This window comes from Choloepus didactylus, chromosome 1, assembly GCF_015220235.1.
Source record: "Choloepus didactylus isolate mChoDid1 chromosome 1, mChoDid1.pri, whole genome shotgun sequence".
NCBI classification, from domain to species: Eukaryota; Metazoa; Chordata; class Mammalia; order Pilosa; family Megalonychidae; genus Choloepus; species Choloepus didactylus.
Window position 1 is genome coordinate 36,291,730 of NC_051307.1, and position 20,072 is coordinate 36,311,801.

The 20,072-nt window shown below is 35.0% G+C and overlaps 1 protein-coding gene across 6 annotated transcripts in view; it reads right to left on the reverse strand.

Moving 5' to 3' along the window:
• Positions 1-20,072, reverse strand: part of USP25 (ubiquitin specific peptidase 25) — a 203,654-nt gene that overhangs the window by 53,995 nt on the left and 129,587 nt on the right. For all 6 annotated transcript variants that reach the window (XM_037833390.1, XM_037833370.1, XM_037833407.1 and 3 more), the window contains 8 exons: positions 14,453-14,601; positions 8,498-8,625; positions 8,010-8,105; positions 6,747-6,908; positions 5,907-6,133; positions 2,718-2,788; positions 1,723-1,951; positions 115-315 (listed from right to left, as the gene is read on the reverse strand). In XM_037833390.1, the coding sequence (XP_037689318.1) occupies positions 115-315; positions 1,723-1,951; positions 2,718-2,788; positions 5,907-6,133; positions 6,747-6,908; positions 8,010-8,105; positions 8,498-8,625; positions 14,453-14,601 (1,263 nt within the window). The remainder of the gene's footprint in view (positions 1-114; positions 316-1,722; positions 1,952-2,717; positions 2,789-5,906; positions 6,134-6,746; positions 6,909-8,009; positions 8,106-8,497; positions 8,626-14,452; positions 14,602-20,072) is intronic.

The window sequence follows — 20,072 nt, forward strand, 5'->3', positions numbered from 1 at the left end:
GCCTTTTTCATATTTTATGATGTCTGAAGTTTTCTCAATGAGTATATCTTATTTTTAAAATAAAATAATAGATATAATAATAGTGATAATACAATCTAATAAAAATGTACTAACCTGTTATTACAGAAGACTCTGACTCTCTCAGTTTCTGTGATGATAAAAGCTTTTCCTGCAAAGCTTTCTGGGCCAGCTGTGCATCCCACTCTTCTAGTTCTTTTTCAAATCGCTGGTTGTCTTCCTCCACAAAATCTCTTAAATCCGGTGGTAATGTTTCTAATCCAGCAAGGGCCTGCCCAGTCTCTTTATTAAACTCCTCTGTAAATCATATTTCAAAAACTAATATAAAACCAAGAATTAAAGGAAAAATGCAAAGCTTAAGATAGAATACATTCAAAACAGATTGACACTATGAATTAATTACCACTTAGCAAAACAATATTACCTAAAAAATAAAAGAAAACTCAAAACACTCAGAAAAAAACACTGACACAAATATTTGATAATCATTACAGGCAATGTTCTCAACTTTCATATTTTTTAAAAATCTGAATAATAGAAATAAGACATAGGAAATAAAGTAAAAATTTCTGCTACTCAAATGCTGACACAGCATTATGTTTACTGTTATAAGAAAATACCAGATGTTTGAATATTTATGAAATGGAACTTTTGCAAAATGAGAAGAAACAATTTAATAACCTTATCAAGCTCAAAATTCCTTTTCGGATGAAACAGTTAAGTATAGCCATAAAGTAAAAATACAATTATGAAAACTTATCCAAGACAGCAATATTGTTCAGAACATTAAGTAGTATTTAAAGGTTACTCATCCTCTACCACCTATTAAAAAACAAGAAAAACCTTTACCTTTTCAGTCATAAATGGACTACCTAGCTTATTTTCCTGAATGCTTAATACCAAAGGAAAGTAGATTCTATCAGTTTGAAGAAACATTTACTAAGTGCTTTCTATAAACAATTCCATACTAGAATATCAGAAATGAAATGATTCAGACATGGTCCTTGGCTTTGAGCAGATCAGAGTGAAGTGGGAAAGACAAGTCAACACAGAATTCCAACACACAAAAAACATAAATGCACCACTGAGATATGCTATGAGAGCATGGGGACAGATATTTTCTGGTAGGACAAGAAAAACTTTGCAGAGATGACACCTGAATTGGGTCTTGACAGATGAGGCAAAAAAATTAAGCAAAAGAACAAAGAAAGAAGAACATTAGTGACACATAAAAACCCAAGAAGACGTAGATATAAATAGGCTAAATGATATGATATGAACAGAATACAGAAAGAAGTTAAAATATCAGTGTGGTATATAAAATACAGAATGGAAAATGGTGGTAAGCAAAGATGGATAAAACAGTTAGAGGCCAGAAATTGGAGGTATATATGCTAGGCTAAGGAACTTGAATATAAGACAATATGTAGATGTAGCCATTAAAGGATTTAAAGCAAGGAGAAAAGAATGTCAGATATGTATCTGATAGTTAATGTTGAGTACAAAATATATTACACTTCTCACCCCTAATCACCTTATCTTTCAATTTCAGTTTTTTCACTTACAATAATACAATAGCACTTCCTAATCCTATCCATCACTCTCTGAGTGAATTACACCTAACTAACCACACCACAGACCAGTCATATAAGAGTGCTACTTATTTAAAAATACATGTGCACCCTATATATTACATTTTCTTACCTTGTATTAAAAATTGTGCCTTATCATTTATGTACATTAAACAATAGGCACTGGCATTTCTATAACCACCAAAAGAGTCCCTCATTAGCTCTTCCCATGATGATTTTGTCACAGAAATATCATTATACTTCATCCACCTGTTTTCACGATGATCAAAAATGTATGCCCAGTAGTGCCCTACATTAGCTTGGCCTTCATGAACTAAAACGGCATGTAAGCGATAAGGAACCTAAATGTGAAAAACAGAAGAGTTAAACTGCAGTTACATGGTCTATTATATCACATTCCATGAACCCAGAAACTAACCATTTGGAGGGTAACACTAGAGTATTAAAACAAACAAACAAACCCCAAAAAACCCCAGAAAATTTGCTGGGATGAAAATTTTGCAAAAATTAATCCATGAAATAAAAAGAAAAAAAGAGGGAAGTAAGCTAGCAATGAGTAAGGCAGATAGGTGTGTAGCTATAAAGTGGATGATTTTCAAATACATGAAAATGTATTTACTGTGTACACATTTGTTACCAACTTAGATTATTTCTTTTTAAGAAAAAACTTACAATGAACAGTTATATAAACAGCACATGATTTGTATAAATCTTCACAATTATAATTTGATGGCTGAGTTTAACAAACTGGCTTATATGATGTAGACGAGAAGTTAAAATGCAATTGAGCCCTAGACTTTTCTCCCATAATCTTATTACTATCTTTAAAAAACCATATATTTTCTCCCAAAGGAATTTTTTTTTAATTATTAAGGCCTCTCAAAATTTGGTTAAATTGTACTGTAAAATAATAAAAAGAAGGGTAAGTAACAAATACAAGAACACAACTGAATGAGGGAAATATTTAGTGGAAGCTTGAAGTTCAGCCATTTTATAACAAAACATGTAAGGGAGAATTTGAATTAGGTTAAGATAAACAACAGAAAGATAAATGAAAATATATGTAAATAGTTTTGGTAATGTGTACTAGCTCCAAATTTCACTTACTTGGATCATAGATTTGTCAGAGTACATTAGTTCAATTGTTCGATGGATTCTGGATATGCTTTCCTGCAAATCTAAAAATATAAGGTATCATTTACATCAAGTATTTTCTACCGACACTTACAAGGTAGAGAATAAATGTTTTCTTACCAACATGATAGACGAATAAGGAAAATTTCCTAAAACTGTTACCAAAAATATTACTATCTGGAGTCTATATAAAATGAAATATGATCCTCCTTAATAACAGATGTAGCAGAATGCATAATTAAAAAGTAAAACAAAATATGATTCACCTAGAAAATGTACAGAGCCAATAACACAACTTTTTAAAACTATAAAGCAAGGTTTCAATGAAAACTAAAGCTAGACCCCTTTACATACCGATATAAAACAGAACATTAGAAGGAAATAAAGTAACTTCAGCACAGATCATGTACATATATGTGATTGAACAAAGATCCATCATAATCACAACTGAAAGAAAATTATGGGAATCTCATTATCTAGCATTTTTACTTCAATCATCCATACACAAAATTTCTCAGAAAGAAGGATGTTCCATCAATATTTTTCATAATAATTAAAATCTGGAGACAACTGAAACATCTGTCAACAAGGATATGGTTACATTATAGCATAGTCACTCCATACTATGAAGCTGTTAAAAAGAATCAGGAAGAAATTCTCAAAAAACATGACAGGAAAATATTAGTAACCTTAGAGTGAGGAAATCCCCTTTTAAGCATGATAGAAAATCCAGTAATTGAAATCTAAAATATAAGATCATACCAAACTTAAGAAAATCTACATTATAAAAACAAAAGAAACAAGCAAAAACCAACAGAAAGAAAGTCAAATGGCAAATGACAATTTGGGAAAATAGTATTTACAGCACATACTATAGGCAAAGAGTTAATATCCATAATACATTAAACATTTCTATCAAGAATAAGAAAAAGACAAATGGCTTAATATAAAAATGGGCAAATGTCACAAACAAGAAATTTACACAAAAATATAAATGCTCAATTTCATTCATAATTAAGGAAATGAAAATTAAAACAATGAAATACCATTTTTAGGCTGCCACAGATATTAGGCTGCCTCAGATGAAAAGGTTTCCAGGGCTGGGAAAGATACTGGCAGACAGGCTCTCTCAAACACAATTAGTGGGAATGTACACAGGTTCAATGTTTTTGGGGGCAATTTGACAATAGCAGTTAAAATTTAAAATATACATATTTTGGAGCAGAAACGGAACATTTTTTATCCCCACAGGAGTGTATAAATACGTGGACAGAAGGTCAGCACTATTTGCACTGACAATAAGAAGAGAAATTACTTAAATAAATTACAATATACCCAATACTTTGGAATACTATACAACAGTTTAAAAAATAATACTAACAACTAATATACTCAAAAGCATACATTTGGGAATAAGTTTAAAAAAATCAAGTAGAGGAAAAGAATGTTTAATAATTATCTTTTGCATGGCAAATCACATTGAGAAAACTGCAAAATCAGGACAGACAAGCATTAAAACTATTTCCTAATGTTGGGGAATAGAGATTTGATTCAATTACACTAATGGAAGAAGTGAACCTTTTTATTTAGAAATCTGTAAAAATATGGTAAATTCTTATTTATCAGTTGTCCTTTAAAAAGTATGGTCTAATAAAAGAAAACCAAGAAATAATATATACTGGTGGTTCTCAACCTTTTCTTTCTGTAAGACAGATGCTCTCACAGACTCCATATGCTTCCAAAAAAGGACCCCAGCTTTAAGTGAGACAGACCATACATAAATTTCACCTCTTCGCTCATTCAACAAAGCCTATTGGAATTCAAGAGCTGAGAGTTAATATTTTTAAAAAGAAGCTCCAGTAATTCATTTTTTTAATCCACAAACTTTCATAGTTTATTTTATAAAATAAATTACTTTTAACCCCCCTGCCCCACTCTTCTCCCAACACAACTGTCATAGCACTATAATGGGGAAAGACTGCATTAAGTATCATTTCAAAAGAGTGATTTCCAACTTAGAAAAGACAGGCTATCAAAGGCTTCCTAGCTTGCACCCTTCTGAATGGAATCTTATAAAAACAAATGCAATCTGCCATGGCCAGTAGAAAATTATCCAAAACTTGGCATAGTATTCGGTGAACATTGTGTGCTTAATGAATACTATTCAATGAATTAAAATATAAAAACCACCTTTATATATGAAAAATACTAAGGAAAATCTTTACAGTTACTAATGCTAATTGTTAATAGTTGCCATCACACCCTACTAAATTAGGACTGATCTTTAAATACAAGAGACTGTATATAAAGAGTCAAGTTGATCATCTAAAATCTAACAATCAATATTGTAGAACAGAACACTAGTCCTTATATTTTTCTTTTTTCACAGATAACAAAATTAGGATACAGTTGGGAGGAGAGAAAAGGGTATTGTATTTTTACAAAGAAGGAGAAAAATATAATAATAAAATCTACCATGAAACAGTAACATTGCTTCATTTTTTTTAATGGGCATTTTAACAACAGAAATGTAGACGACTTTGGAATAAAGGAGAGTTTCTTTCAAGCAAGGATAGATGGCAACTTAATGCAAATACACATACATGTACAACACAAAACTCACTGTCCTTACTTTTCTTATTTTGCTGCATGCCATTTAAAACTCTATCACAGAATGGCATTGGGCTTATATATCATATTACATCATATTTGGAAATCTGTCAGAGCAGATTAAAACTTAGAATTCACATATCTAATTCTCAAGCCTACAGAAAAAAATTTTTATCATTGAGCTTTATAATGCAAATGTCAGGAAAAGTACATAATACGAACAACTATGGTGTTGTATGATATTTCACCAATGGTACAGCTGTAAAGACAAGTTTGGTATAAATTTGGAGCACTAACCTAGAAAGTTAGATCACCTGCTATGTCATTTATCAGCTAAATAATCCTGGGAAAATCTTCCATCCCCTCTGAGTCTGATACTAGACCATAAAAATAGGGACCCCAAATAGATTATGTCAAACCATTTCTAGGAAAAAAAAAAAGATTTTATAACATTTAAATATGAAAGCCAGAGGAAATTTTCCTTCTCAATTTTAACAATATTATACATATCCATCTGAGGTGACAGTAGTTATGCTGTGAGAAACTTCTTACCTCTGGTGTCATTTTCTATTTCTGTTCTCCAGCGATGTAAACAGCTTTCTAGAACAGAAAGTTCTTCTTCAGTTATGTGCCTTGGTGCTGGATGCATGGGCAAATCTGGAGGTATCCGGGACTGAGTGAATGGTTTGTGTATTACTGATCTTGATGAAACAGCAGCAATTGCTGCTGGTGATGTGCTAGGAAATTCTGAAGAAGGAGCTCCCTGTTGTTCTGTTGTGCTGTATTTCCAAAACACAGGATATTTATTATTGAACTTTCCACACTTAAACTCTGGACAAGGACTGTGCCAAATACAACAGCATTAAATTAGCTTATAACTTCAAAAGAAAAACATCTTAAAAAGAAATATGTGGCTTGATCTAATAGCCTAATAAGATGCTTAATATATGAGGACTGCATTATTATAAGGATGAAATTGTGGCTTTATGGTAGAAATGGCTTAATTTTATACATTTATTTTAATAAAAGGAACCAAATTTATGTACACTGACATTATAAAGACCTCTCTTGCTAATACTTACCAGCTTACATTACAAACACAAATTCTATTGTAACGATATTATTTTCATGAATCATAAAAAAGGTTGAAATTTATATTAACTACATACTCCCCCCAAAATACATATAATTCTAAATAAAAGAAATATGACGAAAATTTCAAACTACAACCATAAAAAATATTGAAATAATGAAATCTTCTAAGCAAACATTTTGTTTTTAAGAGTTCATTAAAATAAATCGCAACATGCATTACAAAACCTTCTTTAAAGGCATACATTATTATGTAATATAGGTAACATAACTGTCACTTGCATCAAGAAAACTTTTTACCTTGGTAATGTCTGTGATGGTATGGAACCACTAGGTGGGGAACTAGCGTCAATATCATCAACAGGAGAAGTGCAAACAGGTTTGCTTGAGGCAAATTCCAATGCATACTGCAGAACATCTACCAAGGGGAATCGTTTGGGACCCGAACCATAGCTTAAATATCTGTTAACCATAAAATGTATGAATGCTTTTATTTGTATATACAGCCCATTTGTTTGTTTTTTTTTTCAATAATTGTCATAAAACATGGTGAAATTATATCAATAAATCTTTCTCAACAATGAATTTGATTTTGCTTTCAAGTGGAAAAAGTAAAACTGAATATACATTCAAGAATAAGTGTTTTCCAAAGGAAGAAAACCAAAGGTGACTGTGACTGAACGTGTGTATACACTGTTACAATTCTTAAATGCTGATATAAGTTGAAACTCAATAGGAAGACAAAACTCTGACAGTCCTGTCTCCTGTCTCCTCCTATTTTTAGATCTGTCATCAGTCTCATGATCAAGATGAATCAACAATTTTACCTCTGATTACTTCTCAATATGATTACTGATACTTTAAAGCATAAAATTATTGAAATTAGATAACTTTGTATAAAAAGTTTTATGCTTTTAATTTTCAAATTATTACAAAATATGGAATATAGATGAGATCAGAGGTTGCAAACTGAGACCCCTCAAGTCACATTTCAGCTTGTGCCCTTTTATTGTCTGACCTGCAGAACATATGACAATCTGGATTCTGGCCTCTTTTGGAAATAATCAGATGCTCTAGTCAACAGAGAGACCACAACTATGCCTGGCACCGCCCCACTAGTGCTGGATGGCAGCCATTCCGTGTACACAGACAGGTGCTCTCCAGGTTCCCCCTTCCCACAGTCTTACACCTGGCCTGCTCTCCTGCTTTATAGAGCTTCTGTAAGGCCCTGGTAGAAATGAGAGGTTATATTCTCCGCTAAGAAAGAGAAAGCCATTTGTTTAATGGAAGTCTCGAGTGTACTATTTAGCCTTAAACAAAAGACATCTCAATACTTGGTTTAATTTTGTATGTTTCCAGCACCATGAATATTACCTGTCGAAAACAAGAATATTAATTTAAAACTCTAAAATAATCTTACAAAAGCCTAGAATGGATTTTATTTTTAGTTTCTAACAAAACTTAACTATTGAAGCAAAATATCAATATAAACTGATAATCTACTCCTAGAATTATGAATCACCCAAAATAAATTATTTCATAATTTTGCAAAAGATAAAATACCTCTCTAGTCTTTGCTGCAATACTGTGAGGTAATCTTTCAGTCTCTTGATCTCTTCCCTCTTAATCCTTGTTATTTCTCTGTTTCTGTGCATGTATCTAAAAGGAAAAACAAAAACAGCAATCATTAGCATTTTGAAATATCTTGGAAGTGGATACAATATTAAGTCTAGCCATTAGCACAGAAGATCAATCAAAATTTTGTTTAAAAAAAAGTCAGATAACACAAAACAGCATTTAAAAAAAATTCTGACAGAATTTTAAGATTATAGAAACAGTCTTGTCTACTTCCTTATAGCATTATTCACAGTTATCTACACTTTTCTAACACAAAAAGATCTCCATTTTGCTTGACAAATAATATTAGTTATGCTATGTAAAAAGTGAAGATTAATTCTGAGAAAATTAAGCAAAATTTTCCTCTAAACACAATACTTCATTTTGTTACTAAACTGTTTCAAAACTAAGCCATGTTATACAGCAACTCATACCTGTCCAGATATAAAACCTGGGGAAATTCTAACTTGTTATGAATTTTTTCTGGTCTTCCCAAAGCCTGATTAAATTCAAATCTTGACAATTCAAACGTTAGCACAGGTGGTAGTTCGGTAAACCAATGCTGAAAGAAAACAAAACAACAAAAAATCTGTTTTACCTACTGCAATTTTAGGCACAGGATGTTGGTGCTGGCATTTTTGTATTCAACATTACAATGCTGATACCACAAACAGTTGATTTTGTACACAATTTAGTTACTCAATTTCTTCCTCAAAGTTTTCCAAACCTTTTAAAAATCCAAGAGTGGGATAACAAACACACAATCAGGAAAGAGAAAAGTCTTTTAACACCCATCCTTCCTTGATAATTCTTTTCATTAGAATTTCAAACCCAAAGAGAAAGACATTGATTGAAATCATGGTTTCTAGCTACAGTCTTCTGGCTTCTTCATAGCTGTGTCAATATTACTCCCACAAATGTTCACTTTTACTTAATGTAATCAATCATACTGTCAAAAACCTCTAATAAAGTAACTCCTAAGATGAAGTACCTCAAAAGAAATATTTTTATGGCATAAAATGATCACAACTCTCATGCTAAAAACTAAAAATATAATTCTGATCATGACTTTTTAAAATTTGATTTTCCTGCTGGAATTCAGACTAATTTAAGAAAATAATCTATCTCTAACATATATAAAATTTATGGTTGTGGCAATTATAGTTAAATCTTTTAAAATGACTACCCTTTAAAGAACTAAATGCCTAAATGGTGTGAGTCATAGCATAATAATGAAATGAGTACAGCTATAATCCCCTCTACCCCTCAAACACTTTGATGAGTGTTTAGCTAAGCATGAATTTCAACCAAACTTCAAAAAAGAATTATTTTCATATAACAGCTTCAAGTTCTACACAAACATATGATTTGAAGAGAAAGGAAATTTAACAGACTTGTGAATCAGCAAATACAGAAGTACAAAACAATGCAGCAAACATTAAGAGCTTAATATATACCATGCCCCACATCGCCATCTTACTCGGAAGTCCTAGCTTAAAAGTTTTTACACAAGTTTAACTTATAACCTTATCTCAAATCCTTCTGGGTTAGTTTACAGTTTTACACAATTTTTTAGGATCTGCATAATATCACATAGAATATATTTATAAAATTATATTGATATAATTCTAATAGGCAGTAGTTAGTTGAAAAACTATTTATAAATATGTCTTTCTATAATACCTTTGAGCACTTATGAATAACATATGATAGCTAAACTCTTTAGGTCACAGGGCACACTCATTTAAAAACGTAACTTCTGCCAAATTTCCCTTCACAAAGCTGCATCAAATGATATTAAAATGCTAGAAGAAATTTTACAAAGTTTCACCTAAAAATTAAATTGGAGAAATCATACATACATATACCATATTAGATACAGGCAGGAAGTTTATTATTTAAAGTAAAAGGGCACATGAATGAAGGTAGTTAAAAATGACTAGAATTAATTTTTTGAATTGGGAAGTTTCTCCTCTAGTACTTAGTTTACATCCCAGGATAGGCATAGCCGGTCACTGATTATGGCTTTTGATTAATGAAGAAGGATCACTGAATCCTGGCTCTGAGCTACTGTTTCAACCCTGTGACAAAGGCAGCAGCAGCCACTGTTTCAACCCTGCCCCAACAGGAGCAGAGGCTGTAAAGAACATTAAGCTGAAGGGCTGCTTTGCTGAAAAGGCCAGGAAAGCTCAGTTTGGGGAAGCCACCAAAATGTTTTGGTATCCTTCCTGATTCCCTCCCCAGCGCACTTTGGAGCTGGTCTGTGCCCCACTGTGGGACCTTGGGCCTGTTTTAGATGGGAAATACTGACTTGAAGAGGTCCTCTGGCATGACCCTCCTCCCAGAATTTGCTTTCCAGGCAAAGGCAGCTAGAGATAATGAAAGGAGTTTAAAAACCAATAGAGGCAAAACAAAACACACAGAATGTATCAAGATTCGCAGAGAAGGAACAGAGGGAGGGAAGCTTTCTCCTGGAGGTGAAAAAACTGCACAAAAAGTGCAATCTTAAAAATTGTACTACATATCCAGGGCAAGAAGCAGATGAAGAAGAGCTAAAAAAAAAAAAAAAAAATTTGATCACTTAAACACAGGCTATTCTAAAAGTCTAGAATAAGTTAAACCAAACATCAATAAAGGAACTTAACACAAAGCCAGTCAATCTTCAGAGTAAATTCATCAAGAAAATCAGATCAGATACCTAAACACCAGCAAAAATTACAAAGCATACTAGAAACAGGAAGATATGGCCCAGTCAAGGAAACAAATTAAAACTTAAGAGTAGACATGGAATTTAGAACAACTAACCAAAGATGTTCAAACAAATCTCCTAAATCAATACAAGATGAAGGAAAACATGGCTAAAGAAATAAAGGATATTAAGAAGACAATCTGCAGGCACTAAGAAGAATTTGCAAATATAAAAAGAAGCATAACAAATTATCAGGATGAAAGGTACAATACAAGAGGTTAAACATACATTAGAGGCATGCAACAGAAGACATGAACAGAAGAAATAATCAGCGAACCAGAAGACAGGACAATCAACATACTACAAATAGAAGAACAGACAGAGAAAAGAATGGGAAAAATTAAACAGGGTGTCCAGAGATTTAAATGACAGCATGAGATGCATGAACATACATATCATGGGTATCCCAGAAGTAAAAGAGAAGGGGAAAAGGGTAGAAAGAATATTTGAGGACATAATGGCCCAAAATTCCCCAACTCTTATGACAGAAATAAATATAAAAGTCCAAGAAGTACAATGTACTCCAAACAGAAAAATCCTAATAGACCTACTCTGAGACAAATACTAATCAAAATGTCAAATGACAAAGATAAAGAGAGCATTCTGAAAGCAGAAGAGAAAAGCAATTCATCGCTAAGTCCTGATTTCTCATCAGAAACCACGGAGGAGAGAAGGCAGCAGTATGATATATTTAAGGTACTAAAAGAGAAAAGCTGCCAGCCCCAAATTCTTTATCCAGCAAAACTGTCCTTCAAAAATGAGGAGGTGTTTAAAATATTCACAGACAAACAGAAACTGAGACAGTTTGTCAAAAAGAGACCTGCCCTACAAGAAATACTAAAGAGAGTTCTGCAGGCTGAAAGGATAAGATAGGAGAGAGTGCTTTGGAGTATTGCGAAGAAATGAAGATCAAATGAAGATTAGTAAGGGTACCTAGAAGTGTACCAAGAGAGAAAAAATTATATATGACATATAAAAACCAAAGGATAAAATGGCTGAAGTAAGCACTGCCTTGACAGTAATAACACTGAATGTTAATGGATTAAACTCCCCAATCAAAAGACTCAGATTGGCAGAATGGATAAAAAAGCTTGATCCAACTATATGCACTTTACAAAACCAAGCCATGTTATACAGCAACTCATACCTGTCCAGATATAAAACCTGGGGAAATTCTAACTTGTTATGAATTTTTTCTGGTCTTCCCAAAGCCTGATTAAATTCAAATCTTGACAATTCAAACGTTAGCACAGGTGGTTTGTCTTAAAGACAAAAATAGGTTTAAAGTGAAAAGGCTGGGGAAAGATTTCCCCATGCAAATAGCAACCAAATTTGTACATGGATCATTCTCCAGGGGAGATCACATGTTGGGTCACAAAACACCTCTCAATAAATTCAAAAAGACAAATTACACAATTTCTCTGACCATAATGGAATGAAGTTGGAAATCAGTAACAGGCAGAGAACTGGAAAATTCACAAATATAGGGAAGTTAAACATGCACAATCCCAATCAAAACTCCAACAGCCTACTTTGCAAAAATGGAAAAGCCAATTATCAAATTTATTTGAAAGGGTAAGGGGCCCCAAATAGCCAAACACACCTCGAAAAACAAGAAAGAAGTTGGAAGACTCACACCTCTTGACTTTAAAGCAAATTACAAAGCTACGTGGTAAGAACAGCATGTACTGGCATAAAGACAGATATATTTACCAATGAAATCTAATTGAGAGTTCAGAAATAGACCTTCACATTTAAAGCCAACTAATTTTTAACAAGGCTGTTAAGTCCACACAATTGGGAAAGAACAGTCTCTTCAACAAATGATGTCAGAGCACTAGATATCCACATGCAAAAGAATGAAGGGGGCCCCCTATATCATAGCATGTACGAAATTAACTCAAACGGACCAAAGACCTAAATATAAGAACCAGGATTATAGAACTCCTAGAAGAAAATATAGAGAAGCATCTTCAAGGTCTTGTGGCAGGCACCCAAAGCATGAACCACCAAAAAAACAGATAAAAGAGACCTCCTCAATATTAAAAACTTGTGTGCATCAAAGGACTCTGTCAAGAAAGTGAGAAGACAACTTACTCAATGGGAGAAAATATTTGGAAACCACATATCCAAATATCCAGAATATATACATAAAAAAAACTACAACTCAAAAATAAAGACAAGCCAATTTTAAAAACGGGAAAAAGGCTCGAAAAGACATTTCTCCAAAAAGGAAATACAAATGGCTAAAAAACACATGAAAAGATGCTCAACATCACTAATAATTAGGGAAATGCAAATTAAAACCACAAGGTATCATTTCATACCTAACAGTATGGCCACTGTTAAAAAAAAACAGAAAATTACAAGTGTTGGAGAGGATATGGAAAAACAGGAACACTTATTCACTGCTGGTGGGAATGTAAAACGGTGTAGCTGCTGTGGAAGACAGCTTGGCAGTTTCAGGAAGCTAAGTACAGCACTGCTATATGATCCAGCAATCCTGTTACTAGGTGTATGCCCAGAAGAACTGAAAGCAGGGACTTAAGCAAATACTTGCATACCAATGATCATAGCAGCACTATTCACAGTTGCCAAAAGATGGTAGTAACCCAAGTGTCCATCAATCGGTGCATGGATAAACAAAATGTGGTATATACATACAATGGAATATTATTCAGCTATAATGAATGAAGTCCAGATGCCTGCAACACCATGGATGAACCCTGAGGACATTATGTTGAGTGAAATAAGCCAGACACAAAAGGACAAATACTGCATTATCCCGCTGTTATGAACTAATTATAACAAGCAAACTTACTGAGTTAGAGTCTAGAATATAGGTTGAAAGGGTAAGGCGCCCCAAAATAGCATGAAGCGTACATCTAGACAATATCAGAAACTGCTTAACTATGACTGATTTTGGAGTACTTTATTTTTCCTTTGCTTTATATTATATATATGAATTTAACTAACATTTCCTTTAGGATGGATACATGGATGGATGGATAATTATACAAATGAAGCTATAGAGGTGGATGGAGAGACAGAAACAGGGAGAGAGACAGAGACAGGTGAAGATAGGTAGATGTATGATATATTTTAAAAATTATTCCTTCCCTGAGAAAGCAAAATCTTCCATATGCCCTTCATGCAAATGCACAGTAACCTCAGGAGGGGGGTGGAGTATTGCCTATACAGGCCTGGACAAATTCCAACACTTGATGAAAGTGATATTTGTCTACATAAATTTCACCCCAATATTAGTGTTTTTCCTCTTTACTTCTAGTACTAGCATGTTGCTCATGGTTGGTACTTTGATTACAAAGTCTAAGAAAAATTAAAAAGTACTTCAGACTGAACAATGTCCTATTCAAATGTCCTAAAGAAAATGGTAAGAGGATTTTAACAGAAAATTTTGAGATACAGTTTAAATGAGAAATTAACATAGATTACAGATTATACTCATTGTACAGAATAAGTTTCCTAAATATGTTTAAATTATTATAATTAAATCTAAACATTATGTAAATATTCTCTCAATTATTAGGTAACTGTATAATTAGATGCTTAAATTGTGCTTTAAAGCATTGTAGGAAAGACTCTGAGGGGGGAAAAATAATAAAGATGCTAAACTCACCTCTTGGCCTGACTTTCCTGAATTCTCTGAATGTAAGGACTCAATTTCTCCTTCAATCATAGCAGCTTCTAGGCACTCATGTAGATCTTTGAACCCATTGACCTGAAGAGGGTACTGACCAAACATTTCAGTATTTTCAAATTTCTTACCTATAGAAGGGGGGTAAAGTTAATTAAGTTCATGTTTCTCAATATGGCTTTTTAGCTACTAAAAGTAAATGTTGCCACAAATTATCTCCCAAACCTGAAAACTGTACCTGTAATTTATGGTCCAGAAGAGTGAATTAGTATAATTTTTCTGTTGGTTTACAAATGTATATGGGTACACTGACATTCAGTCATAGATATAAATTATACATACATAGATGTATGTATAATACATATAAATTATACATACATGGATGATGTGTGTGTATATATATATATATATATATATATATACACACACACACACACACATATACAAGTATATATATTGTTTCAATAAGCACCTTCCAAGGGCAAGATAATATGCTAAACACTGAGAATATATATAGCAGTGAACAAATGAGTTATGGGATCCCTGTGCTGAGGGAACTCTCAGCCTCATTTGGAAGAAAGACATTAGCCATACACATTAACTGCACAAACAATTTTGCCTAAATAATTGATTATTATTTTAAGTGTTATGAAAAGGATGGTGAGACAGGATGCTATGAAAGAGTATAAAAAGGGGACCTAACCTAGTCTTTGGGTAGAGCAGGGAAGACTTCCATGATAAAGTGGCATTTAAGCTGAGACTAGAAGGGTGAATGGGAGTTAGCCATGCCAGAGCATGGGAGAGCAATGGAGTACTCTCAGAGCAAAAGCTCTAAGGTTGCAAAGAACCTGGAATATGTGAAGAACTAAGGGAAGGACAGTATAGCTCGGGTGCAGGGGTAGGGAATCAGGTAGAGATCAGAATATGTACTTCCTTATAGTCCCTGTTAAAGATTATTTTTTCCTCACTGTATTCTCAGTATAATGGATGGTCATTGAACAGGTGAATCTAGGAAAGAAAGGATAAGATTTATACCTTTGAAACATCCATATGGCTATTGTGAATTGAGTGTTAGGAGCCTGTTAGGAGACTACTGCAGGATCCAACCAGAAATAAGGGTAGCATGAATTAAGGTGTTAATTATAAAAATACATAAAAACAGATGAAATTTCATACAAACACATTTACACATATATTACATATATATGGGGTGGTGGGTAGCCAAGAGGACTTGACTGACTGGCTGGCATGCAGGTTGGAGATAGAATAAGAAAGGCATCAAGAATGACATTCACATTTTTGGCATGAACAACTGGATTGATGGGTTTTATTAAATAATTAATTTATTTATTTTTAATTTTATTGTGAAATAAATTCAAACTTACACGAACAGTTGCAAAAACAATACAAACCCCATACACAGAACTCCAGCATACCCTGACCCCCCTCCCCCAATATACCAACTTTAACATCCTGTCACACCACCATTTCTTTCTTTCCCTCCCTCCCTCCCTATCATCCATCATCTATTGCTCTGTCTTCTGAACATACGAGAGCAAGCTGCACACATCCTTGAACAAACAATATAATTCACATATACAATTCCCATGAACAAGAACACTCTTTTATGCAATCCCATTAAGCACAGCTAAGAAGTTCAAGAAATTCAACACTGATACAAAGCTTACATTCTACATTTCCTTTTTTTTCTTTCTTTTGTCCCAGCTGTGTCCCTTTGAGACTCCTCTCCTCCATCCTCAGATCCCATCCAGGATAGTCCTTGGCATTTAATTGTCATTATCTATTTAGACTGTCTTTTTTTTTTTTTTCAATTGTTGAAACATATATACAGCCTGAATCTTCCCATTCCAACCCCTCCCTAACATTCCATTAGTGGGATTAATCACATTTAGAATGTTGCAATGCTATCACCTTCCCACCATCCATTACTAGAAATTTCCCTTCACCCCAAACAGAAACCCTACACTCATTTCTTAACTCCCCATTGCCCCTTCCCCCACTTCTCACGACCCATACTCTACCCTTCATCTCTATGGACATATTCTCTGATACTTTTTGTTTACCGTGGGGCTTAAATTTAACCTCTTAAATCCACAACAATCTTGTTTTCTTTGATACCAACTTAACTTCAATACGACACGTAAACTATGTTCCTATATATACTCCTCCATTCCCCCACCTTTATGTAGTTCTTGTCAAAAATTACATATTTTATGTTGAGTCCAAAACCACTGATTTATCATTACACTTGATGTATTTTAGATCCTGTAGGAAGCAAACAGTGGAGCTACAAATCAAAAATACAGTAGTACTGGTATTTATATTTACCATGTGATCTTGACTGGAAATCTTTATTTCTTCATGTGGTTTCAGTCAATTGTTTAGTGTCCCTTCCTTTCAGCCTGCACAATACCTTTTAGCATTTCTTATAGGACTGATCTACTGATGATGAAGTCCCTCAGCTTTTGATTAACTGGGAATGTTTTCATCTCCCCCTCATTTTCACTCTCCAGTTGTTTGGAATTTTCTAAGTCTCTGATGGTTATTGACTTCTATTTGTATTCCATTGTGGTCAGAGAATGTGCTTTGAATAAATACAAATTTTTTTTTAATTTATTGAGGCTTGTTTTATGTCCCAGCATATGGTCTATTCTGGAGAAAGATCCGTGATCACTGGAGAATGTGTATCCTGGTGATTTGGGATGTAATGTTCTATATATGTCTGTTAAATTTCTTTCTCTCTCTCTCTCTCTCTCTCTCTCTCTCTCTCTCTCTCTCTCTCTCTCCTTTCTTTGTTTCTCTATCGGTAGGGCTCCCTTTAGTATCTAAAGTAGGGCAGGTCTTTTATTAGCAAAATCTCTCAGCATTTGTCTGTGAAAAATTGAAGCTCTCCCTCATTTTGCTGGATAAAGTATTCTTGGTTGGAAATTTTTCTCTCTCAGAATTTTAAATATGTCATGCCACTGCCTTCTCGCCTCCATGGTGACCACTGAGTAGTCATTACTTAGACTTATGTTGTTTCCTTTGCATGTGGTGAACTGCTTTTCTCTTGTTGCTTTCAGAACTTGCTCCTTCTCTTCAGTATTTGACAGTCTGATCAGAATATGTCTTGGAGTGGGTTTATTTGGATTTATTCTATTTGGAGTTCGCTGGGCATTTATGCTTTGTGTATTTATATTGTGTAGAAGGTCTGGGACGTTTTCCCCAACAATTTCTTGGAATACTCTTTCTAGACCTTTACCTGTCTTCCCCTTCTGGGACACCAATGATTCTTCAATTTGGATTTTATTTTATCTATCATATCCCTGAGATCCATTTCAATTTTTTTCCCATTCTTTCTTTTGTTCTTTCATTTGCTTTTCTGTGGTCCTCGAGGAGGCTGAGTCATTGTTCAACTTCCTCTAATCCTGTATTATGAGTATCCAGAGTCTTTTTAATTTGGCCGACAGTTTCTTTTATTTCCATGAGATCTTCTATTTTTTTATGTACTCTTGCTATGTCTTCTTTATGCTCTTCTAGGGTCTTCTTTATGTCCTTTATATCCTGTGCCATGCTCTTCTTCATGTCCTTTATATCCTGTGCCATGCTTTCGTTGTTCATCCTTAGTTCTTTGATTAATTGTACCAAGTACTGTGTCTCTTCTGATCTTTTGATTTAGGTGTTTGGGTTTGGGTTCTCCATATCACCTGATTTTATCATATGCTTTAAGATTTTCTGTTGTTTTTGGCCTCCTGGCATTTGCTTTACTTGATACGGTTCTTTCCAGATATAAAAAACATCGATCTCTAATTTGTCAGAGCTACAGCATGGTGGCATACACTTTCTCTAAGTAACCAGCAGATGGCATCCACGAGTCACCTATTCCCCTCAAGTCAGTTCTCCCCAATTTTGTCTTTGTGGTGTGTGGGGATCTGATTCTTGTGGGGTTCAATTGGTGCACTAAGTTTGGGGGTGTTGTTGGTGCTGTCCGCCCTGAATGTGGGGTGTGTGTCTGGGTGGTTAGGGAGGCACGGCAGCTTTAATAATCAAACCTCCCAGGTGTTCCCAGAAATTTAAGGCTGTTGCAAGAGTCTAAGCCTTCATTTCAGTCTTGCCGCAGATTGTCCCTGCCACTGACCCACAAGTCCTTGGTATTGGCATAGGGTCCCTTGGATTTCCAAGCGGGTCCCCCTTCTCAGCCATGCTCTTCCAGGACCTCTGCTGAGGGAAGGTTGTGCCACATCTCAAGTGCATGCCAGCCCTCTAGGGAAGCCCTGGGCCACCGGGAAGTGCAGGGGCATTCCCAGACTGCTGTAAAGATGGATGAATGGGGCGTGTTAATTTCCCCCTTTTCACACAGCTCCACCTTCTCAGCTCTGGGACACAATTAGCTGTGGGTGCACTAAAGGACACTGTCCATGGCCGATATTGTGGCATGTGTGCGGTGCTGAGGGAAACACTCCCCGTCACACTGGGTTTCTTGGGGCGGCTCTGGGCTGTGGGTCAGGCCTCGGGCAGGAGCGTTCCCCACCCATCAGGGAGATGGCTGCAAGGGGCGCAGTTTCTTTCTCCTTTTGGCTCCCCTCTGCCCCCTTGGCCCCAAGACAATCAGCAGTGGGTATCGTCCACATCAGACATGAAGACGTTGGCACAGTCCGCTCCTGCCGTGCTCCATTGCACGGTTCTCACCATCATAACTGCAGCCGCTCCCGGGTTTTTTGTTTTTTTTTTTTAAAGGAACTAGTCCATCTCCAAATGCCAACCCACGGTTTCCCCACACTGCAGCGCAGCCGCCGGACTTTCAGCCAGATCACTCCCTCGTTTCAGAATGCAAACTCCCGGTTTCACCAAATGCACAGTCCCTGTGGATATAGCAGACCTTGTCTGGCTGGTGCATTGCTGGAATTGGTATCCTGGGTCACTCTCTGGCTTTTATCTAGTATTTTTCATGGAGATGTTTTTTTTGCCCTGTCTCACCTAGCCGCCATCTTAGGTTCTCTCTGATTGGTTTTTATATACCGAAAAGGGCATCACGGAAGGAAGAGCAGATATTTGCTTCTTTTGTTTTGAGTTAACAGTGGCAATTATGGGTTCAAAACGGTTCATGAGATTTCAAGTTGAGAAGCAAATTGATATATGAGTCTATATTAAGATTAATCTTCTGGTCTGAAGGTATAAATTCAAGAATTGCTGGATTATTGATAGCAAGATATCAAGGGAGTGGATGAGACTGCCCAGGGAATTAGCAGACAGGAAAAGGAAGAAGGCCAAAGCTGAGCCCCAAAGATCTTACACGTTTAATAGACAAATGCAAAAAGACGAAACTATGAATAAGGCTTCTAAGAAGTACTCACAGATGTAGGGGAAAAAAAGCCAAGAGAATACATTATTATAGAACCCAGAGAACTGTCTTTTCAGAGAAAGAATGGGAAAAAGAAGGAGGAGGAGGAAGAGGGGGACAGAGTAGATTTCACAGCATTAAAAGCTGGCAAGAGTTCAGTATAAAAACTGACAGGGATCCAATGGGTTTAATGATACAGAGGAAATCAATAACCTCAAGAAGATCCATTTTAGATGAGACGTGGGGTCAGAAATTACAATG